Genomic DNA, 25,677 nt, shown 5'->3' with positions numbered 1-25,677 from the left:
TCAAACACATTGCATCTCCATCAGAGAGCCCAGGAAGAAGTTCACTCCAAGGAGCTCAAGGTCAAACTCTTGACAGACAGTGTGAATAGTTTCATCGCTAAGGCGCCACCCACTGCTCATGATGCCCTGCGGTCAGAGCTGGACGTGCTGAAGGTCAACTACCAGCGTCTGTGCAGCCGGCTGGATGGAAAATGCAAAACTCTGGAGGTAATATTCTTTTCAACTCATCAGAAAATCCCATTATTATATATTGCACATAAAAGATCAATAAAAAACTTGTAACTCTCGAATGAAAAGACTTTACACGAGCCTGTTGCTCAATGGCTCCACTGCAACTTGAGGCAGCCGGTGTAAAAAAAAAATATTAGATATCGGTGAGATTAGGAAGAAGGTGCTTTGTTTGTGTCCCCGTTATCATCCATCTGATTTTCTTGCGTTTCGTTTTTTTCCCCCCGTCACATAATTTACAACATCTTTTTAATTATGGCTGCCATGTGATGCAGGAGGTTTGGGCATGTTGGTGCGAGTTGCTGTCCTATCTAGAGCAGGAGAACGCCTTCCTAGACCAGCTGGAGCGCAAACTTGATGAAATTGAGAACCTCCAGGGAGGAGCAGAGGAGCTGCAGGAGGCGCTAGATGTGAGTGTGCACTAAAATCATCCTCCTGAAACAAATCTCTTTTTTTTAGCTTTCCGCAATAAAAAGTTGATTTTTTTTTTTTTTTGGTCTGAAATACAGTAACTATTTTTATGTACAATTAATACCTTCAGAAAATAACATTTTTCGAGTTGCTGTCTGCTGAGAATGACATGACATGCTCAAGACTAGGGCTGCAGCTATCGAGTGGTTTGAATATTTGGATATCCTATAGAAAATTCGATTCAAATATCAAGTATTCATATAAAAATAAAAAAATGTTTTTTGTTTGCATGCTGAAAAAATATACAGTATATAAACACAAACGACCAAATAGCAGGCTCAGAAAATAATTTAATGCTTAGTTCAGATGGACTACGTGGATGGCAAAACAAGCGACACATTTGAATTGCAGTCAATGAAGTTTGTGTGATTTGGTGATAGGGCAAAATCTGACGCATTCGGTGCGACGGGGTACGAAACGTGACGCGAGACAGCCAATCAGTTTCGGGAAGGTAAAAACAGGAAACGTAAATATGCCTTCCAAATTAAAAGCACGCCTTTTCAAAGTAAGATATAACTGATCATTGAAAACTAAAGCGCTTGAAGAATTCTTAACACAGAATAAATGTCATCTTAATGGCCATGCGTGTGAACTCAAACGTCGGGTCAGTCTGCTAGTTCTTGTAACAACCTTGGCTAACAAGAACACCGCTAAAAGTATTATGACGATCGGAGAATGTAAACCGTAAATACAGAGCGGCCTTCCAAAATAAAAACATATATTTCAAAATATGGTAACACAGGTAAGTAAACAATACAACCTGGAGCGCTTGAAAAATTCTTAACACAGAATAAATCACATCTTAATACCTGTGCTTGTGAACACAGATGGATTCAGACGTTGGTTCGGTCTGCTTGCTTCTTTTAATGAAACTAATGTTGTACAATCTTGGCTAACAAAAGCTGCTGTAAGCAACTCCTCTGGCTGCTAATACCAAACTGATTCCGTCCGCTTCCAACTTCCCACCACCCCGTTACCAGAATTATCGTAAATATAAATATATATATTCTCTGATGTGTACCCAAATAAGAGGATACCCAGGGTACTCAAATTAATCAAGCACTCGTTTGTTCATCACACGTGCTCAGAGCTGAGCCAACTAACAGTTTACCTGTTTTCTGCAATTGACCATGTGACATTCGTGAACTGAACATTTGTTGAGACCCGAGCACATGTAAACTGAGCCATGTTTGGTCGTTATCTGAGTCCCGAGTATAGGTGATGTCATTTTCAGTCGACACTCCGTGACAAAATGTGTTTTTAAAGGTGTTAATTGTACATGAAAAGTAATTTAGCCATCAAACGAATAATAGTCCAAGTATTCACTTTTTATTGTTGGAAATGCCTAAATAAGTTTGTAGTGTCCCTGAGACACTGAGTATTTCTTGCCTTGATGTCACACCAGGCAAGGTAGGGGTACATACCATGACACTGCATTAGAAAAATAATTTTGTGGGTGAAGACTTTGTATTTTATCGTCTTTATTATAGGAGCAAAGAAAAAATTAAAAAATAAAAGGCGGCTGTAGCTGAATCCCACAAGGCTTCTTGCCAAAGTGAGATACAGCTCTGGCTCACAGGCAGCAATTTATAATGAAGTTACAACATTTGCACTCCTGTTGTCTGTGCATGTAATATCAAAGCTTTGCATGAAGTATTAAAGTGAAGTTTCTTACATTTTACATCACTGGATATTTTATTTTGGTGTCTGAGACCTCATATATAAAACTTGAAACAAATAAAGGCTTGAATGAATTCACTTTGCATGCTGTGAGCTGAATTAATGTTCATGTTTCACTTTAATAAAAAATAAAAAAACAAATGGAAGTTTTTCAATGGGACTAAAAGTGTACCAAATGCTATTAAATGACAGACATGATGTTTAAATTAGTCTCAGGAAATCCACTGCATGAATACTAATTATGTGCAATTACTGCGAAAATGAGAAAAAATGTTTTTTCTCCTATGACTAAATACATACAGCGCTTCACTTTTTCATTGATTTTTGTCATCTTACAGACTCATTCCAAATTGTATTAAATTAATCTTTCCTCAGAATTCTACGCACGATACCCCAATATTTCTGTGAAAAAAAAATCAACATTTTTTTTTAACTTATTCAAAATAGAAAACTAAGAAATCACATTCACATCACAGCTTTTACCATGAAGCTAAAAAAAAGGAGCTCAGTTACATCATTTTTCCACTGAGTTGTTTCTACGTCTTATTTGGAGTCCATTGGTAAATTCAGTTGATCGGACATAATTTGGAAAGGAACACACACCTGTCTACCCATGAAGTCAAATGAATTGTCTATTGACTTGTGAGGCAGTATTGACTTGAGGCACAAATATGAGGAAGGATACAGAAGAAATGTCTTCTGCTTTGAAGATCCAAATGAACACAGTGACCTCCCCTATTATTAAATGGAAGACGTTAGGAACCACCACAGCTAGAATCGTCTGGCCGTCTAAACAGAACGATCAAGACAGCAGTCAGAGAAGTGAACAAAAACTCCAAGTTCACTCAGTCAGAAATGTTCCTCTTTAGAGAGAAGAGAGCCTTTCAGAAGGACAGCCTCCGCATCCTTCCACCAATCAGACATGCATCTTGAAATGACCAGACAAAAGCCACTCTCTTTAGCAGGAACATGGAAGCTCATCTGGGATTTGCCAAAAGCCAGCTGAACTACTCTCAGACCACGAGAAACAGATTTCTCTAGTCTTAAGCAGGCATCATGTTTGGAGGAAACCAGGCACCGCTCATCACCAGACCAATACCATCACTGCAGTGAAGCACTGTGAAGTATGATGGTGGCAGCATCATGCTAAGGGGATGTTTTTCAGCAGCAGGAACCGGCGGTCAGCAATGAAGGTGAAATGAATGCAGCGATATACAGAGATATCATGAATAAAAGCATGCTCCAGAGCGCTCTTGACCTCAAACTGGGGCAAAGGTTAATCTTTCAGAAGAACAACGACCCGAAGCCTACAGCCAAGATGTCAAAAGAATGGCTTCATAACCGCAGCCAGATCCCAGACTTGAATCTGACAGAACAATGTGATTTCTTAGTTTTCCATTAATAATATCAAAAAATGTCCCAAATCTTTTTTCACATTGTCATGATAGGGTATTGTTTGGAGAAATTTAAGATGAATTAATTCAGTACCGTTTGGAATGAGACCGTAACATGAGAAAATATGGAAAAAGTGAAGTGCTGTGAATTCCGGATGAACTGTGAGTCAACAAATACAACAAATACATATTTGACTCTTCTATCCACATCGACAGGCGCTCGAGGTTCTCCTGCAACACCCTGAGCACAACAGAAACCAAATTCGGGAACTGGCCCAGACACTGATGGACGGCGGTGTTTTGGATGAGCTCATTCAGCAAAAATTGGACGCCTTCAATGCACGTTGGGATGAGCTCATGGCAAGGGTGAGACATGATATCTGTACATTGCGAGAGTATATTTATTACATTGACCTTCAGGGCTGTCGAATTCTAATAGCTATGTCATCATTAGGATTAATTTCAAGGGGGCTGGTTGTAATGGTGAAAACACATAAATGTTCAGTGCTGCAAATTCATTTGCTTTGTGACCACATTCCTAAGTCAAAACACTCACACCTCAAGTCACCTGCTTGGAAATGAATAGAAATGTCATAAATCCATTCCTGTCTCACACAAACATGTGTGCAATGTTTCTCCAAAAAAGTACTTTATATTATTATAATATGATGTGGCATTTACACAGAAACTTAAGGTTTACATGAAGCTACACTGTACACTATTCAAACTCCTCATAACTTATTTACAATGAATGAAATAACAGTCTTATTGGTGGAAAGTTGGTTTTGCAGTCAAGCAATAAAATAATTAACTTGGTGCACTGAAGTGGTTCTCAAATGGGTATATATGTGTACCTGGGTGTAAGTGAAGGCTCTCCAGGGGTTCACTAGGATTTTAAAATATATTTTCTAATTCGCCCTGAAATTGGCTGGCAACCGCTTCAGGCTGTCCCATGCGTACTGCCCAAAGTCAGGTAGGATAGGCACCAGCAAGCCTGCACCCCTTGTGAGGATGAGCGGCTAAGATAGTAGATGGATTTTTAAATGAATAAATTCAATCAATTGAAAACTTTATTTAAAAACGTGTTAATTATTTTGAGAACCGATCTATAGTGTGATCCTGGAGGACTCTTGGTGAATATTTTTTTACATGCACAAATCTGTATAATGGAGTTAATTATTTATTATTTTGTTCATTTTTTTTTCCAAATAGTTCAAGCAATAAACAAAAGGAGTTGTAAAATTACAACCAAAAATGCTTATTAGGAGGCACTCGGCGTCTTTCCAAGGGATCCACTTGAATCGTACTGTTTGTGACTGAGATTTAAGATAAACTTGAATTGGGAATTGTTCTAAAGAGCTAAAAGCCCTATTTTCTCAAATCTAATTTATTATCAGCCAAACTTGCTGCTTCTTGTAAGTACAGTTGAGCTCCCCACCACCATACAACACTCATGCAGCATCTCAAATTCGCATTCACAAAACGTGCTCATCTTGGTATAAACAGACATATTTTTAATAACATCTAAAAGAATGTCCTTTGAGAAAAACAGAACATCAGTAGTGTCAGGAAATGAAGGATGTGGAAAAGTGCAATAGTTGAGAATTATGATGCTTTCAAAAAGCAGTAATGACATTTCTTATCACTTTGGCCCCATCTGAAGAGCCTTGGAGTTTGTACCGTGCGGATATACAAATGGCAAACACTGCCCTGCCATTTCCTTTGTTACCTCCTTCCTACCTCCTCTTCCTCTTCTTGGGCCTTCCTTCCGGCCACTGCCACTAGCAGCATTGCTTCCTTATCGAGTGGCAGATTAGCCACACACACACTCAAAACTCTCAGACCCCGCTGGGTTGATCCCCTCTCACAATAGCACCAGATTAATGTTCTCCCTGCAGCCTGATAAGCTTCCCTTTGTTTGTCAACCCATTTGAGACTGTGAGTGTTAGTGTCTATGTGTGCTTTTGTCACATTCTTGTATTTCAGACATTGGCTGTGTGCATTGTCTAGGTTACGCATGTGTCAACATTACTGATGTTATGAGAGCAGGCAGCTCCCAAGTCGCCTCTAAGCCCTGTCACTTCATTTGAAGTGAAATCTTAAAATGTTTGAAGAACAGAGTTTTGCAATGACAAAATGCTGTATGTGATTATACTGTATTTCATTATTCATTTGGTTTAGAGTAGGAGGTCTTAAACCTCGAAAAATAAGAATGTGCGTGTGTATGTGTGTGTGTGTGTGTGTGTGTGTGTATATATATATATATATATATATATATATATATATATATATATATATATATATATATATATATATATATATATATATATATATATATATATATTGTGAACCCTACATAGTTGCTTAGTACCAAGATGACACAAAATGGTGCCACAGTAATACTTATTGCACAAGTAAACCAAGAAAAAAAGTGCACAATTTGCAAATTCAGCAAACTATCAATATGTGTATAAAATAACATTTTGTTAAATGTACCTGCTTACCTAAGAAATACAGATACAATCACATGATGATAACACATGACAGCAGTCATATTTTTTCATCTCTCTGATTCAGAGAAAGATACAAACGGTGCAAGTGTCAAAACACATCTCTTGCCAGGCTCCAGAATAAAGACTGACCAAGTAGGAAAAGTAAATAATCCCATTATAACAAGTTCCCATATTGAGAAAGCATGCAGAGATAATAATAGGACAGCATGTTCTAAAATGTTCTGCATATGTACATGTTGTTCACATCACAAATCAGTGCGTTTTGGCAGTTGTTCAGTCATTTAGAACACCCATGCTGCTAGAGTGTGTTTTTTGGGGAGCACACGTGAAAGTGAAATAGCACACTGCCATAGGGGACACTTGTTATCAGCGCTTGTCTCAATATTTCATATCACACAAGTTCTCATTTCATTTATTCGATCCTGAAAGCCCAGTAGTCACATTCAGTAAATGTGTGTGATTGTGAGGAGGGATGTGGAGGCTGAGGGCTAAACTTAGTCATGATCCGTCTGTACGGGATTAGCATGCAAACACTTTACCTGTCCAGGGAAACACATGACTTTGAACGGCTTTATGATGTAAGTGATCGGACTCTGGTAATCCACTAAGCACTGTCTAGGGACGGGAAGGCGATTCTTGTCTTCGGTAACGTCGATACGGGCTTCGCGTTGAGATACCATCAGAGAAATGCCTAGGAGTCCATGCGGTAGGAGGTCGCACGTTGGCCGTGGGAGCATGCTGGCGGTGGTGGGTGTCTGTGCTGGGCTGTGTTTGTGCGTGTGTTTTTAATAGCACACGTCTTGCAATAGTTTTTTTTTTTTTTTCTCATAAATTGTGTGAACGTCACTCTCGCCATTCACACTATACCTTTTTAAGTCCATACTAACTTGTAATACAAAGATTACAAGGATATTTGTTGGCGTTATGGATCACACTGTTTAGCCTTAACTATCGATGGAGCAGCCTTAACATGTGGTGCCGTGTTTCACACGGGCATTAGTGCTGGCACGTGCAGAGAATTATGCTTTACAACTGTGGGAGGGGCAAAGTTATTGAGATTTGAGACCACCCAAATGTTGTTGGCTGCTGACACACTACCCCCTCCCAGAAATAGGGGTTACAGTAGTTTGCTTTTTGGGGGGGAAGGGAGTGTTTGATAATGTTTTATTTCATGGGACCGGTTTCTTTCCAGGCATCCCTCAGGCAGAAGGAGCTGGCCCAGAGCCTCCAGTGGGCCCAAGAGAATGACAAGACACTCAGGTCCATCCAGGAGTCGCTGGCTAACACTGACCGCCACCTAAGGGCGTACTTGGCTGACAACATTGATGCTCAACAGATACCACAGGAGGCTCAGGTAGCCGTGGCATCCCACTTGCCATCCGTTCAGTGACAGCAATGCTCACTGAGAATGCAATGACCGAAAACATTCGCAGGCATCGAATTTTGTCATATTATTCACTAAATATTGAAAAAGGGCTGAACAATTGATCAAATTCAAATGGACATCGCAATGTTGTTGAAATCGCAGATGCATTTTGGAAAACAAAAAAGGATCCATTTCGGTCATCAGGCTTTTTTGTGAAATACAGCATATAACTGATTTATGTATTAACTGTATATAATGTCAAGATAAGTGGTTAAGAATTGAAGTCCACATCCTTGATAGAACATGAAAAGTTGAAGCAGTGAAGCCTCCGATTTATTTGTGGTATTGTTGTGGTAACTTCATGACTTACTGACTAAATACATCACACTTGTTTGGTAGAACATTGTGAAATTGTCATTACACTTAAAAGACTCCAACTAAAAGTCTTTGGGAAGTTCACAACTCGAAATGAAGTAGCTAACTAAACTTCTTTATATCATCTCCTAGTTCGTTTGTCTTTATTTTCACCTAAGAATAGCCTAATGTAAGAAAAACTAAAACATATATATATATATATATATATATATATATATATATATATATATATATATATATATTTTTTTTTTTTTTTTAAGACACACCTGCTGTGTGTAAATAAAACAATTTATACGACTTGAATTTAGAACTCCTTTTTTTGCCTTTCTGTACTGCCCCCTCGTGGTTTAAACAGGGTGCAACATCACTAGTGAAGAACCTTCTAAATGTTAGACCGAAATTTCAACGCTGTCACTTTGGAATATGCACTTTGTAGAAGATCCAGTCGGACTTGACTGGTCACGATGCGTCCTTGGAGGAGATGAGGAAGAAGAATCAGGAAAAGGACCCGTCCCAGAGGATGACCGGACAGATTGACCTTACGCAGGTGCCACTTTAAAAGACCCCACCACCACCACCACACACACCAAAAATACTCACATTCCAACCACTTTTGTCCAATCTAGAAAATGCTGACAGACGTGTGGACCAAGTTCCGCCTCTTCCAGAAGCCAGCCAACTTCGAAGCTCGCCTGGCCGAGTGTGAACGTGTGCTAGCTGGCGTCAAAGGTCAAGTGGGGGTGCTGGACATTCGCAGCGTGGAGCAGGATGTGGTGCAGTCTCAGTTGGATCAGTGCATGGTGCGTGTTCTAGCACCCTCTTTGATCAATTGACAGAAGACGACCAGCATCTCCTTCTTTCCCGTGTCTTGCAGAAGTTGTACAAGGTGCTGAGCGAGGTGAAAGGCGAAGTTGAGACGGTGATCAAAACCGGCAGGCAGATTGTCCAGAGGCAACAGACTGAGCATCCTAAAGAGCTGGACGAGCGTGTGACGGCACTCAAACTGCTCTACAACCAGCTCGGTGCACAGGTGCGAGCGCACACACAGACCCTTCACAAGAGAAAGATAAACACAAGTAGACATTGCAGGTGCATCAAGGATTCATGTGAATACTGAGTTGTTGCCGTGCAATGAAATTTGTCCAATTTATTTATTTTTTAGTCTTGTTTTTCTAATAACGACTATAGACCGCTACACCAGTGGTCCTCAACCTTTTTTCAATGATATACCGCTTGTCAAATATTTTTTCAGGCAAGTAACTCAGTAACTAACCAGCGCTAAGCATTTTTGGGTGAAAAAAAAGACAAAAAGACTTGAGCTGTTCAATCTGTGTCTGATTTAATACATTTTGGAGCTGAATTCTTGTTGCTGCTATTCAGCAATTCCAGAAGATAAAACTCACACAGCCATCTTATTTCTGACTAGTCTGCCAGAAAGTATTGCCACAAACGACAATATGCATTACTGAGTAACGTAACAAAATTAAGGCACACAATGTTTTGCAATGGAATCACGGTAGCACACTAGACCACAATCGAACAATACTTTGCCTTATGTGCAAAATTGTTTGCTCTTTATTTGAAAAGGAAAAAAAAGAAATTACATGTTCTCACATCTGCAGAAAGTAAACCCTGTTCAAATCTCAAGTACCCCCTGAATTGCCTTCACATACTTTCAGGGCTATGCGAAGAACCACCTCTATATTATTGTGCATTCACAGAAAAGTTACGGGGTAATAATACCGACATAATTGAATAAAAATACATCATTGCAACTCCTTCGGATGTGCACGTCTTGGGCACTGGGGGGCAATATAATACAGTCTTGCAGGCACAAGTAGACGGATTTTATTATTTTGTCTCTTTATATGTGTTGATGCACAACATTTGAATCCAAATGTCTTTTGCTTAAATGGTTATAACACAGGCGTGAACATCGTTTGCCAGTTAATGCTGTTATCATCAAGCAAATACATGTGGAGTTCTGTGGTAGTGTTAAAGACACAGCATACAATTCTCTGTTTTACTTAACAGTTTCCTGTACAGGCAAATATGACCACACACACAGTGACATTTTAACCATGTATACGATCGAGTCGATTATCTTTATTGTAGAAGCTGATCCTTAGTATGTTTCCCAAAAAACAACAAAAAAAAGCAAATTCAACAGCAGTGTTGTTCCTTTGATGCGCATTAGAAACATTTTCTCTAGTTTTTCTGTTTTTTTTTTCAATGAACAAAGTCACTGTTATTTTTATTTATTTTTTTTTTTTTGGGGTGGGGGGGGGTACAGATAACAGAGAGTAAATTGGAGCTAGAGAAGAGTCTGAAGCTTTCCAGGAAGCTTCGTAAGGAACTGAATGGACTGACCGAATGGCTCGCGGCCACTGACGCAGAGCTGACCAGGCGTTCCGCTGTCGACGGAATGCCCAGCGACCTGGACGCCGAAGTGGCATGGGCACAGGTACAGGAGTTACACAAAGAACTTTACTCTTCATTACAGGAAGTAATTCAATCAGTCAATTAATTTTTGCTCAGCAATTTCACCCTTTCAACTTCAACTTTTGCAACCAAAAGGAAACAAATATAATGATTAAAAAGAAAAAAATGTGTTAGCTAATAGTGATCACACTGACAATGTTCTACAAGTGTGAAGACATAAAACTGTTTTGACAATTATGACAAAAGTGTTTTATTTTTCCCTCTTAAATGATAAACTACCCCTTTAAGCCTCGTTTGGTATTTTGTCTGATCCTTTGAAATTTACATCAAAGCCATTTCACATCAAAAGGAAAGTCTTGAAAAAAGAAACTATGGAGCTGAAATTTCACCCAGATCATCTCAACAACATCTCACAGTTCAACATAGCACGACCGCACGGGAGAATGATGTGGAAGAAAATGACTAAAAATGATCAAAACACTGTACATTTCTCACAATTTCCTCTGCTTGCACAGTATATTTGAGCCCATGTTTTCTATCTTATCCGGTGAAGTCCATCCACGGTGAGACAGAGAAGCGTCAGCCACAGCTGCAGGCTGTGGTGGATCTGGCCGAGGCTCTAAAAGCGGTTCTCCGGGTCCACGGCAGCCTGGTCGACGACAAAGTCAGCCTGCTGCGTTGCAACTGGATTGCAGTCACATCGCGAGCAGAGGAATGGCTAAACCTGCTGCTGGTGGGGCCGCTTTTCAAATACTTGTTTTTTCATTTAAGACAAGCCGCTGCTGTCGGAGCTAAAATTGCACAAATCATGCTGAAAATAGTTTTGTTTGGACAAACGTCTGCCTCTATGTCTTCAGGCCTACCAACAACAGATGAGGAAGTTAGATGGACAGATTGAGGAAGTGAACGGCTGGATAGACGGAGCAAATAAAAAGATGGATGAGATCGACAGTCAGGGACCCAACGACGCTGTGCTCAGGGTGGGTATGCGCAAAAATAACCGAACATCCTCCTGAGACCCGTTTGTGTCCATTTTGTCTCAGCAAGACATCAACAAAGAATTGCTTCCCACCAAAACGCGTGTGACATCTGACTAGACCTTCTCAGTGTATCGCCAATGAGTCAAACAATAGACAAATGTACCCTACAACTGACACAAATTAATAGGCTGAGTCTCAGGAGGATATGTGTCAAAAAAGGACTGTCCTAACTTTTAGTTAGTTAATCCAAAAACTGGGGTCAGATGATTAACGCACAAAACAACCCTTTTTTTTCTTTTTATTGTCAAACAAACTAATTTTGTTTGTTGTTTTTCTGCAAAACTATCGTTTTTGAAGGGGATTCTATGTTTATCCGATGATTGATTGGTGGTTAGTCTTGCCTTCAGTATAGTGAGGGAATAAGTTACACTGATTTGTAATGTATATTTAATATCTGCACTCTAAAAAGAGTTTAGTGCCAAAAATTGCCCAAATACATTTGGAGAATTAAACATGAATTTAACCCTAAAAGTTGGGTTATATCAGTGCTTCTCAATTATATTTTGCCAATGCCCCCCTAGAAAAGGGAAAACCTTTTGACGACCCAAAATAGTGTTGTCTTGTGTGATATTTGGCTATTTGCTTGATTACCTTAAAGCAACCCAAACCATTTAGACTTGTTTTATGTTTTTTTTTTTTTTCATTTTGGTCTAACTCCAGGATAAACAAATGTGTCAGACTCAATTTGAGTTATTTTGGATCCCACGGTTTTTCAAGTGTGTTTTGTGTGTCCATGTAGGTTCTGCGTGCTGAGCTGGAGCTGACAAGAAAAAAAATGGAGGAAGTTAAAACCTTGGCACAGGAGCTCATGACAACCAGGGGGGAGAATTGTCAGGCCCAGGTGGGGCCAAAAGTGGAGCTCCTGACCCAAAGATTTGACACGGTTGCACAACGTATCACCTCCGGGCTGGTGAGACGCAATCTCAAACAGCGATATTTCTCTCAAAGCTCGCTGTATTGTATTTATGACAGCCACTGTGTGGTCTGCTGACAAAACCTTTCGCGGCAAAAACACATTTCAGACAGCAGCATCTGCAAAAGAACTGGAGCAGTACCATCGTGAAGCTCAGATTTGGTTGGATCTCCTGGAGGAGGAAGCCAAGCAAGGGGAAAACCTCAAGGAAGAGGACTTTCAAGAAGACAAGGTTACTGAAAGATGCAGAACAACTGTTTCATCTGTTCTAGACCAAAAAGTTCATCATAGGGTCATTCACCAAATGCCCCCCACTTGACTAAATCAGAATGATTTGTAAAATTTCACGTAAGAAGACACTTATGTCAATGGGAAAGATCCAGAACATTAGGGCTCTGGTGACAATGTTTTTCCTATCAAATTTGCTATTTAATTTAAACCAGTCAAATTCGGGTGGTTTAAGTATCAACGGCACATGGTTATACTTGAGCTACACCCATGATATTACATGTCCGGAAATTAGTACTAGCAGGTAAACGCGGTAGAAAATTTAAAGGCTACAGGTGAGAGAGTTTTCCAGATATTGATGTTTAAACGTGCCTTCCCCGAGTATGATGCCAAAATCTGTCTAGACCAGTGCTTCTCAACCTGTTTTCAGTGATGTGCCCCCTCTAAAATCTGTTTTCAGCAGGTAATGGTAGGTGGGGTATGACACGTGGAGTCAAACCATTCTAGTGTGGGGGAGAATTTGGCTTTTTACCATAATGAATTTGAATAACACACTGTTTTGTGAACTTATACTTTCCTGAAACCATTAATTAATTCAATAATTACTTTGAAAGCATTTTTGTTGGTTTGTTTTATTTAAAATCTCGAGTACACCCCTGAAGTTCCTTCAAATACCCCCCAGGGCTACTAGCACTCCATTTTGAAAACCACCATTTTGGTCCAGACTACCCTGCTTTCAAATTTTTGACAGTACAAACCTAATATTTTAAATCTTTCCTATGAACAAACCTATCTTCATACTGGATTTTTTTTTTTTTTTTTCACAAAATTCTGTGATTGTCAGGAGGAAGAGCTTCAAAAATTCGATAATGATGCAGAATGTGTGTGTCGGGGGGAATGTAGGACTGTGAAGAAAGTGCCGTGAAGGAGTTATTGTTGAGAGGAGAGAATCTACAGAAGAGAGCCCCGGATCAGGACAAAAGAGAGCAGATCAGACTGAAGCAAAAGCAACTCGGCAAGAAGTACAACACCGTCAGGGTAACTCGCCGCAGGGCTCGGTCTCTAAACGTCCGCCTCTCTATTTGCGCCGACCATCGCTTTATCCAGCCTTATGCGAGCCTTTGAGCCATGTGTGCATGCGCAGGACCTTCGCGTGCTCCGGAACAAGAAGGCGCTCGCCATTGCCCCTCAGTGGTACCAGTACCGCAGGAAGTCGCATGACCTGTTGGCCTGGCTGGACGACATCCAGCGCAGCGTCGACCAGCTGCCCGACCCACCCGAGGGCGAGAGGGTCAAGGTGACAACGCGCACACATGCGCGCCCGCGCAGAGGCACGCGAACAAACACGCCTTAGTATCTACGCGTTCTCTTGTCACATGACCTTTCGGTGCAACTAGCTGATTGATGTCGGCGCCCCATTCACTTTTTTTTTCTTTGTTTCTATGGAAGGCCCCACACCCCCTCCGCACTGTTCTTCACCCCACCTCCTGACTCTACATGTTTTTCTTTCGCTTTCAGATGATCACTATGACATTTCGCTAAGTGGACGTCAGCCTTGCCTGTCATTGCCGTCACTGAAATTCCTCACCGCTTTGTCTTCTCTTGTCCTATTCCCAACACCCACATACACACACGCACGCACACATTGCGGTGACTGTACCCATCATCAATGCTAATAAAGGCTCACAAAATAATTGTCCCAACCATACTTGTCTCACTATGCTTCCCCTTACGAGCGGCAGACCGCCGCGCCCCACAAAAGAAATGACGCCCCCGGTTGGTTTTCGCCCACTAGGAAATTGTCTCACAGATGGCCCAGAAGAAGGAGGAGCTTAAGGAGTTGCAGGGCTTAGCCAGTCAGCTGTCAGAGGCTGGAGCCGCCAGTCTAGTGGAGCCCCGGCAGCTCCAGCTCAACACACGCTGGGCTGAGGTGGAGAACAAGCTCAGGCCCTTTCAAAGACAATGTGTGAGTTCCAGTAGGCACCACCACTTCTACTGTATGCTTACAAAAAACTCCTCATTAACGCCAGTTGTCGACTGCACTGTGTGAGAAACTAACAATTACTAACACTTGCCATCTGTGCGGACTAACATATTCCCCTTGAAAGCCCTGGTGCAAAATGTGTGCAGGCATGGAAATGGTAAATGCAAGCCATTTTATTTCACATACACCATTAATATCGTAAAGGTAATCAAATGGTAATTGCGGTTGGAAAATACATATGTAATAAATAAATAAAACTACTGGATACTTGTTTGTGATGCTGTGAATCACAAATTTGTTACCATGATAATGATAATGTAGCAATGTGATTTATAATATAGTCCATATGTACTTTTTACCGAACAAAATATATTTTCAGATATATTCAGATCGCTGTCGGTGAAATCCTCTTTCCTCCAAAATCATTGCTTTTCGGGAGACCCCCCCCCCGACAGCGTCTCGTTCAACTGTTGACTGAGCATTGTGAAAGAGAACAAGCCATTTACAGCACTTTAAATTGGTCTTTAATTTGTAAAATATAACACCAACATGTAAAGATTGATATATTACTTGTGACGTGAGGTTTCAGCTATGTGTAACCTACAACATATACCATACTATATACGTGTTTGTATTTCTATCTCTAATACACAATGGCAATAGCGTGTATCCTGTAAGGCCTGGACTCTCACCTCAAATCAGCAATCACTTTTTGCTAAAGCACATAAGCACTAAATCTCAAATCCAAATGACAAAAATGTATGCGATCATAATGATAGATGGAGTGCACTTTAGCTACACCATACATTCTCTAAAGCGCTTTACCAAGCTGTCATATTCACTCTTTTTAGACGGACGTTGTGCAAGAGTTAGACCGTTTCTCATTAAAAAGGAATAAATTAAATGATTGTAGATTTCATAAACTTGCAAATGAATGCGTTCTTAACAAGCAACAGTATGTTTTAAATGTAATCATAGGTCTAGTTACCATTAAATTATATTACATGGGGGGTAGCACGATCGTGAGGCATAGTGGGGGTCCGGAGGTGGACCCAAATGCAGGGAAGCTGGAAGCAAGGTGGACTCAAGAACAGATGTTTAATATGAAGAGTGGACCAAAATCAGGAATGCAAGAATGCAAAGTAGCAACCAAAAATACAAGAATAAACTTACTATGAAAAACTAGGACTCAATTCAGAAAAAAAAACAAAAGAAATGACTCACTGAAAACAAGAGGGACTGGCAAAATACAGAGTTGAAGACACAACACAGACGACTATAGTTGACATAGACAATGGCGCGACAACTAACTGAACGTAATCTCTGACTTCAAAAGACTAGACGCTCAACAAAGAAACGCGAAACAGCTAGAGAGGAATAACAGGCAGAGGGAGCTGATTGAGTGAAACACTGAGGGCAGGTACACAGAAAGGTGGAAACAACTAACGCTAACGAGGGCTGATGCAAGGGGTCCCAAAAGGAAACGAGACACAAGAACTGGAAGGAAACCCAAACCTTGAAATGACCAAAATCCCCAAACGCAACAGAAATATGACACTCCGGAGGCGGCCATTTTTGTTATAGCTACGGACAATGGTAAATGCAGCACATGCAGCACCTCCTGCTGCCCCTAATGAAAAACGGTCTAAATCTCGCACACTATCTCTTTAAGGCCAAAAACGCTAACGTGGCACATCAAGCTATAGAAAGGTTTTCATTTTTGGTTAAAATCACTTACTTTGTCTTCCAGGGTGGTTTATCCGCTTTTCGTAAAATTTGAAATCCATTTGTGTTACCCATGCTATGCCAGCTAGCTAGCGCTACAATAACAAACAAGGCTTTCACAGTCCACCTTTACAAACTTTGGTCATACTAGCATGGCTTCAGTTGCCAACAGCGAGGTCACAAGAAAGGTGTTTAATAAACTGCCCACATGGCCTTCAATGGCAAATTGCTTACCAGTTCAATATAATCGTAGTTTGTCGGCTAAAACGCACACAAGCACTTCCTCTCTGACGATAATATGTAAGGAAGCGAACATTTTGATTTGGAGTTCAATTCCAATGGCCAGGTCAGCACCAATTTTTTTATTCCATTCATTAGAATTTTTCTTTGCTGCATATTTAGGTATGTTAATTGAATCTGATTTTAAGAGTGAGATGGGTATTAATAGACCACAAAAATATACCTGCATATACCGTATTTTTCCGACTATAAGCCTCTACTTTTTCATCTTGATTTGAGCCCTGTGTCTTATATTCCAGTGCGGCTTATCTTCTGGTTTTTCTCACCAATCAAGCAAATGTTCGTGCAAGGAGTCAGTTTATGGAACAACTATGAAATGGAACTGAAAAGATGTGAATCAAAAAGAGCTTTAAAATATATTCTTGAAAAAATATATTTAAAAAAAAAAGGTCTGAATTAAATAAGTTCTTGTATAAAAGTTTGTGACGTGCAAATTTGATATACGTTATGCAGTATATGAATGTATTTATACATTTATGATTGTATATATATATATATATATATATATATATATATATATATATATATATATATATATATATATATATATATATATATATATATTTGCAGTGTGTGCAGTGTTCACTAAAATAATCAGTTACACAAAAGGAGACAGAATGCTATTGAAGTCTTGATTTTGAGTTTGAACTGATATTTAATTCTGCAGTATTCTGTTGGTAATACCCATCCATCAATTTTCTATAAATATAATGTTGGGACTAAATATGTAAGCATGTTCAGTCTGTAAAAGAGAGGGTATTGCTGTAGGTAGACAATTAAAAAAATATATAAAGAAAATGTAAAAGTTTCATATTATCACCATATACCTGCGGTTTATAGTCCAGTGCGGCTTATCCATGGCAAAAGATGTTTTTTGCTCAATTTTTGCTGCTGCGGCTCATATACCGATGCGGCTTATAGTCCGGAAAATACGGTATATTGTATTAACTTCTTTACAAAACAGTATTCCGCAGAGTTTTGACTGATTTGTCTTGACCCTCTGAATATTTGGTTCCATGGCATAAGGATCAAATCTTTCAAAAAAAGGAGCAGATTTTAAACCAGGATAAAAAAAATTCCATCTGTAATCAGCAGGAGAACATGCAATGGTTTCACCACAAACACAAGTCTTTGACAAAAAAACAAACAAACAAACAAACGTCATCAAGAACAATTATTTTCACGCTAATTTTGTTTTGCTTTTGCAACACTATACAACATTGGTGTCAAACTCCAGTCCTGGAGTGCCGGTATCCTACCTGTTTTCAAGTTTCTCTTCCCAACACACGTCAAACAATTTGGATCATTTTCAATCTCCTGCAGAGCTAGCTGATAAGCTATTTATTTAATCAAGTATGTTGGAGAACGCAAACATGCAGGATAACGGCCCTCGGGGACTGCAGTTTGACATTACGCTTTAAAACAACAAAAATAAGACTGGCTTATGACTTCAAAATAATTAATAAACACATATACAACTAGGAAACACACTATAAGCAAGACTGACTCCCCGCATGGCTTGAATTGAACCTCAGTGTCTTTTCTCCGTGTTTTTTGTCACTCGCTCCATGGCTGCGTCATACTTTCTACCACCTGTGATACGTCCTCCCTTTATACCATACGTCTTATCTTACACTCGAAATCTGTGCTGATCCTAGAGCCAAAGCAATTCAATACAGCCATCTACAGGGATCTCATTTAGTAGTTTACAAACCATAATTTTGCTGTCAAGCTTGGTGAGATCGTCTCCCATGCCTGCCTACCTGTTAAAAAGCCTTCTAATATACTGTATGTCTGCCAATGGAAGTGATTGGACCCCGGTTGATAGACATCCATGGCAGTGAAGGAGTTCATTTTACCTGTCAGTTGAGAGTTCCTTGAGTAATATTTATGATAATCTTTCTTGAGTTAATTGGGTTGAATATCGGTCGCAATGTATGTTCACTATGTGTTAGCTGTTACTTTTAAGACATTTAAACTAAGACTTTTAAGACATTTGAATCTCATTGGTTTCTCTGTTTGGTTCTGTCTCACTGCATGCCAAACAATGACATTCTGCAGTCTGCTGATGTGCCAATCACTGACAAAGTATGTATGCCTCCATCTAATTATGTGCATCCACTAGAATAAACTTACTGCGAGGAGACAAAATGCGCATCTGGTTTGTTTGATCAAAGAGCTCAGAGTATGTAGTGTTCTCAGATCAAACGTACACTATATTATTAGGATGGACGCTGTAACCCTTGTCCACATAGCACTAATGGGTCAGCGAGATGAGTGCAGCACTCTTCTAAACACTAGACCTCACATCCACTAAAAAAGCTTGTCTAAGATGCTTGGACAGAATGAAACATGTTGTTAGTTAGTTATTAGTTTGTTTGTTAGATCTATGAACACAAAGTGTAACAGGTTTTTTTTTCAAAGCATTTTTAAATACGTTTTTTGTTTTTGTTTTTCTAAAATGTTTTTCTTGAGTTGATATTTTTCATCGAGTTGATATTTTTCATCTAGTTTTTTCTTTAATACATTGATCTTAAATGGATGCATCGTTTCGGTTTGCTACTCTCTGCATTCATTTCTTTTAGTCATGAAAATAGTAAACAATAGAAGTGATTATTGTGGTCGTGGTATTCAGTATTAGTTTGGAAATTTGGAAATCTTTCTTGTACTGTAGATATCAATCCAAAAATGTCTTTTAATTGCATGAATATATGCATGAGTGTGTAAAAATCTGTTTTCCAGATTAGTTTTATCCACTTCTTTGTGACAAAAATATTTAGCTACGGGCTTGTCAAAATGCTGCTCATTTTTGTGTTTGTGCTTGCTTGTGTGCGTGCGTGTATGTGTTCGTGTGTAGGATTACCTGGCAGAGCTGCAGGCGCTATTACGTTCCGTGGCCGAGGCAGACTTCAAACTGAACTCTCCCGAATACTGGCCCGCAGCTTATTACAATTTGCCTCAGCAAGAGCACTGCCTGAAGGTCAGATTCGCTTTGCGGGTTCGAGTCCAAACTCTCCAACTGAAGTCAACAAGCAAACATAATTGACAAAGAATACATTATAACCACGAGTTTTGCTCACACAGGAGGTCAAGGCAACCATTGACAAACTGCGTGGTCCAGTAGAGTCGGTGCTGTCCCGCAGACAGGAAGTGGCATCTGGTGCTCGACCTTTGGAGGGCCAGCGCATCCATGAGAGTGCCACTCTGCTCGCAACCAACTGGGAAAAACTGAACAAACTGCATAAAGACCGGCTAATGTAAGCAAGAAGAAAGAGGAGGGTGATCATCCAAAGTGATTGGAAAAAAACTGAATTGTGTTGTGTGCTCGCTTGTCTGTGTGTGTTTGTGTGCGTGCGTGCGCACTTTAAGGTGCTGGCAGGCCTGCAACGCCAAGTGGCAGAAATTTGTAACGGACCAGCGGGCACTTGAGGAGTGGCTTAATGATGCTGAGGGTGCCCTCAAGAAGTCCGAGAGAGAGCCAGCAGCACTAAGGCAGCACCTCAGGGTATCCCTCACACAAAATCAGTACAAAAACAGTACTAATTGGTCGGGATGGAACAAGACAAAAAATTACACGAGATGGGATCCCTCACGAGATTGAGTCCACAAGAATGAGATGAGACAGGATTTTGGTATCTAATATACTGTTCTGATATACTGAATATACTGATAGATAGATAGATAGACAGACAGACAGACAGACAGACAGACAGACAGACAGACAGACAGACAGACAGACAGATAGATAGATAGATAGATAGATAGATAGATAGATAGATAGATAGATAGATAGATAGATAGATAGATTAAATTCAAACCTTCGTAGATTAGACACATAAGAACTTAATAAAAGTTATAGTTGATAAACTGACATGTATTTCACAAATTGTCAACCTTAACCAAATGTCAACCACTTTGACTATAATTCAACATTGAATTAACATATTTTGCTATCTGGGAATATACATATGCTGTTATTAAAAAAAAAAAAAAGCAAAATTGCACCAAAAAAATCACCCCTGTACAAAAAAAAAAAAAAACGCTCTACTTGCAAATTGATATCCAAAACTCTCTCATGGGAAATGGAGAGTATTGCTCTTTGAAAAGAAGACAAGATGCCCTGCTGATTTTAAATAATACCCAACATAGAATATTCAAATAATCCCCAAGCAGTTGAAGTAAGTTGACTGTACCGGCCAAAAACTTGCAGTCCAACTGTCAAGGGTAGTCCTCCAAAGTTAGAAAGCATTTGAATGATACTCAGCACAAGATGGCCAAGATAAGCAAAGTCAGTGATCAAAAGAAATGCGTCCAGTCCACTTTGCAGGTGCCTGTGATCAGCTCTCACATTCCTCATGCACAGACAGTGATGCATAGGTGACCATCTGCTAGTTGATACCCAATCTGCCCCCTACCTCTTTGAATGCATTGACTGCATATTTATTTAAAAACTCTACAGATCTTTGCCCAGCTATTTTAAGTAGCAGTAATGTTTGCTCTGAAAGTGAGTTAGCTTTTGCAATAGTTTATCGTCCAATTTAGGGCCTGATGATGGCTAGGAGTGAGGGAAAACATCCTTGTGTCAAAAAAATAAATAAAATTGCTCTACTCATATTTCCTGAATCTTCAATATTTCCCCCTTCGCTTAATATGCAATATATGTAAATCCGTCAAAAATTAGAACAATTTGAATATTGTTTTAAATTCCTACCATTGAGAACAATACATTTTTCAACTGCATTGCGCATTATGGGGTGGAGGTTGGACTAATAGTAATGATCTTTTTACCTTCAAGGTTAACTGTGTTCATGTTAGATTTATCTTTCATCCCACTTAATACAGCGTAAGGCGGACTTGTCATTTTGCCACGTACACTTCATTTGTCACTGGAGTACGAGATTGTGTCCACTAGAAAATGTTGCATGAATCGACTACACCAAGTAGTGATCCAAACATTACATTGTTTGTATTTAAAATCTTTTCACTAACGTATTTTCCTCACTATAAGGTGCACCCTCAATTAAGTCAAACTGTTTACATATATAGGATGCTCCACTAAATAAGGCACATAGAATAGAAGCTACAGTAGTCGCTGAGGTTGCATTATGCATCCACTAGATGGAGCTCCGCGAAAGGGAATGTCAACAAAACAATCAGGTAAGTCAGTAAAACTTTTCAGTCAGAAATTAAAAATAAGATGATTTGTGGAAAGGACTATCTGAAGAAGGGGGGGGGGGGGGGCACTCACGTTTTTTCTTCGTTTTCTTCTTCTGTTAGTGTGTGAACATGCAATTTAAGGCCTGCTCTTTGGAATCTTTTAAAAGTCTTGTGTTTTGTGTGCACTTTTACAGGACCTGGCAGAAGCTATCCCACAGCAGGAAGTGGTGTTGAACAGAGTGACCTCTGTAGGCACGGACATCAGCCAGATGAGTACGCCAGATGATGCCTCACGCCTCCGAGCACAACTCAAATTCCTAAATGCTCGCTGGGCACATGTCTGCGAGCAGCTCAATGAGCGCAAGAGAAGGTTTGTGTGTGTGTACAAAGACAACAATTGTTTGAGCTGCACAAAGATCAGGATTTGATTTCATTATGTCTGCCTATATATATTATTCCCGGTAGTGTCATATGCGCTCATTCCTGCGTACTGTTACCCTCATTGGTTGGCTTTTTGGTTCATGTTTATGTGCAATCATTGAACGATTTATTGCAATGGCTCGCAACTTTTTACCCCCTGAGGGATTTTTTTTTTTTTCACACGTAGTTCTGTGCTAACCGTGTCTGATTTATTGAAATGTGGAACTACATTCGTAGTGGTATCTCTAGACTTATTTTGTTGAACAACTTCATACTATTGATGTTGTTTTGTATGCCAGAAAATGATGTAACGAATGAAAATGCGCATCTGTATAAAACATAGGCACAAAACTAAAGGTATAAAATGTTTTGCAAAGGAGTCACTATAATACAACTTTAGGATTAAGTTGCTTCATGTATCACTTAATTTGCTCTTAGTTTGAAAAAAATGGGTCGTTGATCTCACACCGTTAAAAAGCATTCATATAGATTTGCTTATACCTGCAGAAACCCTGTTAAAATTTCGCGTGCCCCCTGGTGCCTTCACAAACTGTATCCCTGGGCATTCTTTTGTCACCTTACATCGCTATTGCCAGTATTTACATCATTTCCTGAAGCTAAACAAGTCGAAGAAGCATTTTTGGATTAAAAAAAAGCAGAGTGTTGCAGTGTATTCAGCAGCTCCCGAATATCGATTGTGTCACATGATCAGTTTGATTTTTGGCTCGCTCGATAGAAAATGGTATCACTCGTGACAATGCACATTGTATAAAACCTAATAGCTAACAAAATAAAGGCATACATGGTTGTGTAATGTAGTCATTACAACGCAATTTAGCAATAAGTTGCTTTATGCTCGAATTAATTTGTTATTATATATACATAATATACATGGCATTATAAAGCTATATATTGGATTTGCTGAAGCCGGCAGAACCCACGTTAAGCTCTGAAAAGATAGGACAGAAAAGTTGCGCAACAGTAGTAATCCTGTGGTGACAGCGATGTCCTGTTCTGCAGATCCGCAGAAGCACACATGACAGCGGCACACCTACAGGAGAGCATGGGTTTCATGGTGGGTTGGCTCGACAAGGCAGAGGGCGTTCTGGGCATTCCCCTGCAGCCTGCTGAGTCTCAACACATCAGAGACACGTTGGGCAAAGTGCAGGTACACTCAACACATGCTGCTCTAGTCACACAACTGTGCGTGTGTGTGTGTGTGCGTTTGAACATTCATTCTTTCAATGGTCATGATATCCAAAATATGGCGCATTTACAGGTATATTTTTGTCCGCGTAGGGCTTACTCCTAGTACAACTACTGTATACATTACTAGTGAGAGACAAATTGGGCACGGTGTGACAACTGTTAGCTACTCTTAGTCCTGGTGACAATGTAAATCTTTACTTGTTATCTAGCCATTCACGAAAACTGCTTTTACACAGATGTCAGCAAGTGCATTCTTACTGACTGTCATGTTATGTCTTTCATGCTTGTAACATGCGGCATTTAGCTAGTCAGCTTTACATGATTAGGATTTTGAACCCGATCATCAATCCAATCAGAAGAAGGATCAATATATCTTTTACCAACTTGTATATTTGCTGAAATGTCTAACAGAAAACGTACTCATACATAAAACTGAAAATTATTATCAAAGGTACAGAGTAAATGCTCAAACGACACTTTTACTATGCGTCTATGCATATGTGTTCATGTGAATTGGTGGTGCTTAATTTAAATTTTAGGGTTTAGGATATTATAGTTGCACATAAAATTGTATAATATTGCACAGTGAGTTTCAACCTAATTCTCAATACCCCCCTTTTTTAATTTGCCAAATTACCTAAACATAATTTGACTTGATTGAAAGCATTTATTGTTAATACATATACCAACTTTATTTAAAATGTGTGACATCTTAAATTTGTGTGTCAGGCATGTGTGGAGGAACTTCCCAGCAAGAAAGCGGCAATGGTTGATCTGAACATGCGACAGTTTCCTGCTGATAAACAAAAGGACATCAGGATCATCAACACTCGCTGGGAACAGGTGCGCACATCATCTGTGCAATAATCCACCACTCTTTTTTGGTAATATTTTGAAAGCGTTGTTCAACTTTAAAGCCAGTCACCTAGGCAGGCATATAGAACTGCTATTCCCCATATAACAAGATAGAGTAGCACTCACACAATGTTGACGCATGAATATTGTGGCGATGCAGTGTGGCTGTTTTGTCCTCATTTAGGTGTCCAAAGCTCTGCCTGAACGACAGCTGGAGATTGAGAATCTGCTAAAGGAATTGGACAAGCTTCAGGTTCAGTTGGACTATCTGTCCGGCTGGGTATCCAGAACCAGAACTCAGCTGGAGCATAGGCCAGATGAGCCCCCACCCGGTGTAGGAAACACACGCGTGCATACACACACATTTAAGGATGCGCGTGGAGAACAGTGTACATAATGTGTATTGTCCGTGTGCTACGGCAGCTCATTGAAGAAATCCAAGTTAAGCAGCCTGAAGTTGAGTCTGTTCTTCAGCGAGCAAATCAGTTGTACAAAGACATCACTCCCAGCCAATCAGATAAGGTGTGAATATCAAACACGATATGCACACATTCATCGCTGTCATTTGGTGGGATCATCATGTTTTTGTGTGTAACAACAGGCCAAGTACATGAAGATGAGAGAAGACTGGACTGTTATCATGGAGTTGTTGAGGCAGCATCAGGAAAGAAAAAACCTCCTTGTGGCCAAGAAAGCCAGTAAGTCTATAAAATATTATTAACTAAAATTTAGTCCGGCATTCTTTTTTTTTTTTTTTACATAGAACACCCATTAATCGATGATTTAAAACTCTAGCAAACCACTCTGCTTTTCTTATTTGAATTTTTATTGAAATTTTGGAATCCTTGCTGCTTTTACAAATGATAATGGATGGGGGCGGGGGTGATTTTGTGGTATGAAATCTTGTGCGCGCTCCAGGTGAGATGCTTACTGGGAGTTCCCAGGCCGATTCTGCCGCCCTGGCACAGTTTAACAAGTCATGGGCCGAGCTCACCGACTGGCTGACCATGCTGGACAACATGGTGCAGAACAAGCGCGTTGTCGTGGCTGACCTGGATGACATCAATGAAAACATCGGCCAGCTCAAGGTCACCAAATCACTCCTTGCGTTCTGATTAGCCAGCTACTTTGCTTTAAAAATACATAATAATCTTTAAATTTATTTACATATTAGCAAAGAGTGCAACTAACTAAACATTATTACTAATTCTTCCGTATTGACTAGTAGAAACACCTAAAAAGTTGCTTCTTATGGTTCTAGACATCCTTGCAGGAGCTTGAACAGCGTCGTCCTCTGCTGGAGAGACAAGCCACTGCAGCCCAGAATCTAAAGAACAAAACCAGCAACCAGGACACACGAAACGCTATCACTGAGCG

At 39.9% G+C, this 25,677-nt stretch overlaps 1 protein-coding gene across 1 annotated transcript in view; it reads left to right on the top strand.

Annotated features, from left to right (window-relative positions):
* dmd (dystrophin) overlaps window positions 1-25,677 on the top strand; it is a 151,115-nt gene that overhangs the window by 80,798 nt on the left and 44,640 nt on the right. Inside the window, exons 32-58 of the mRNA XM_088408917.1 lie at window positions 25-207; window positions 504-638; window positions 3,990-4,139; window positions 7,479-7,640; window positions 8,464-8,574; window positions 8,654-8,827; window positions 8,902-9,057; window positions 10,321-10,491; window positions 11,023-11,202; window positions 11,327-11,449; window positions 12,249-12,419; window positions 12,532-12,654; window positions 13,554-13,688; window positions 13,795-13,947; window positions 14,446-14,616; window positions 18,721-18,747; window positions 19,517-19,639; window positions 19,744-19,916; window positions 20,029-20,164; window positions 22,011-22,186; window positions 23,257-23,404; window positions 24,175-24,288; window positions 24,485-24,634; window positions 24,724-24,822; window positions 24,902-24,998; window positions 25,219-25,388; window positions 25,562-25,677. The exon at window positions 25,562-25,677 is cut by the window's right edge and continues 2 nt beyond it. Of these exons, the coding sequence (XP_088265043.1) occupies window positions 25-207; window positions 504-638; window positions 3,990-4,139; window positions 7,479-7,640; window positions 8,464-8,574; window positions 8,654-8,827; window positions 8,902-9,057; window positions 10,321-10,491; window positions 11,023-11,202; window positions 11,327-11,449; window positions 12,249-12,419; window positions 12,532-12,654; window positions 13,554-13,688; window positions 13,795-13,947; window positions 14,446-14,616; window positions 18,721-18,747; window positions 19,517-19,639; window positions 19,744-19,916; window positions 20,029-20,164; window positions 22,011-22,186; window positions 23,257-23,404; window positions 24,175-24,288; window positions 24,485-24,634; window positions 24,724-24,822; window positions 24,902-24,998; window positions 25,219-25,388; window positions 25,562-25,677 (3,827 nt within the window). The remainder of the gene's footprint in view (window positions 1-24; window positions 208-503; window positions 639-3,989; window positions 4,140-7,478; window positions 7,641-8,463; window positions 8,575-8,653; window positions 8,828-8,901; window positions 9,058-10,320; window positions 10,492-11,022; window positions 11,203-11,326; window positions 11,450-12,248; window positions 12,420-12,531; window positions 12,655-13,553; window positions 13,689-13,794; window positions 13,948-14,445; window positions 14,617-18,720; window positions 18,748-19,516; window positions 19,640-19,743; window positions 19,917-20,028; window positions 20,165-22,010; window positions 22,187-23,256; window positions 23,405-24,174; window positions 24,289-24,484; window positions 24,635-24,723; window positions 24,823-24,901; window positions 24,999-25,218; window positions 25,389-25,561) is intronic.

This window comes from Hippichthys cyanospilos, chromosome 2 (genome assembly GCF_059441005.1).
Source record: "Hippichthys cyanospilos isolate Australia breed blue-spotted pipefish chromosome 2, RoL_Hcya_1.0, whole genome shotgun sequence".
In the NCBI taxonomy this organism is placed as follows: domain Eukaryota; kingdom Metazoa; phylum Chordata; class Actinopteri; order Syngnathiformes; family Syngnathidae; genus Hippichthys; species Hippichthys cyanospilos.
This window is presented reverse-complemented; position numbering and strand designations above follow the sequence as displayed.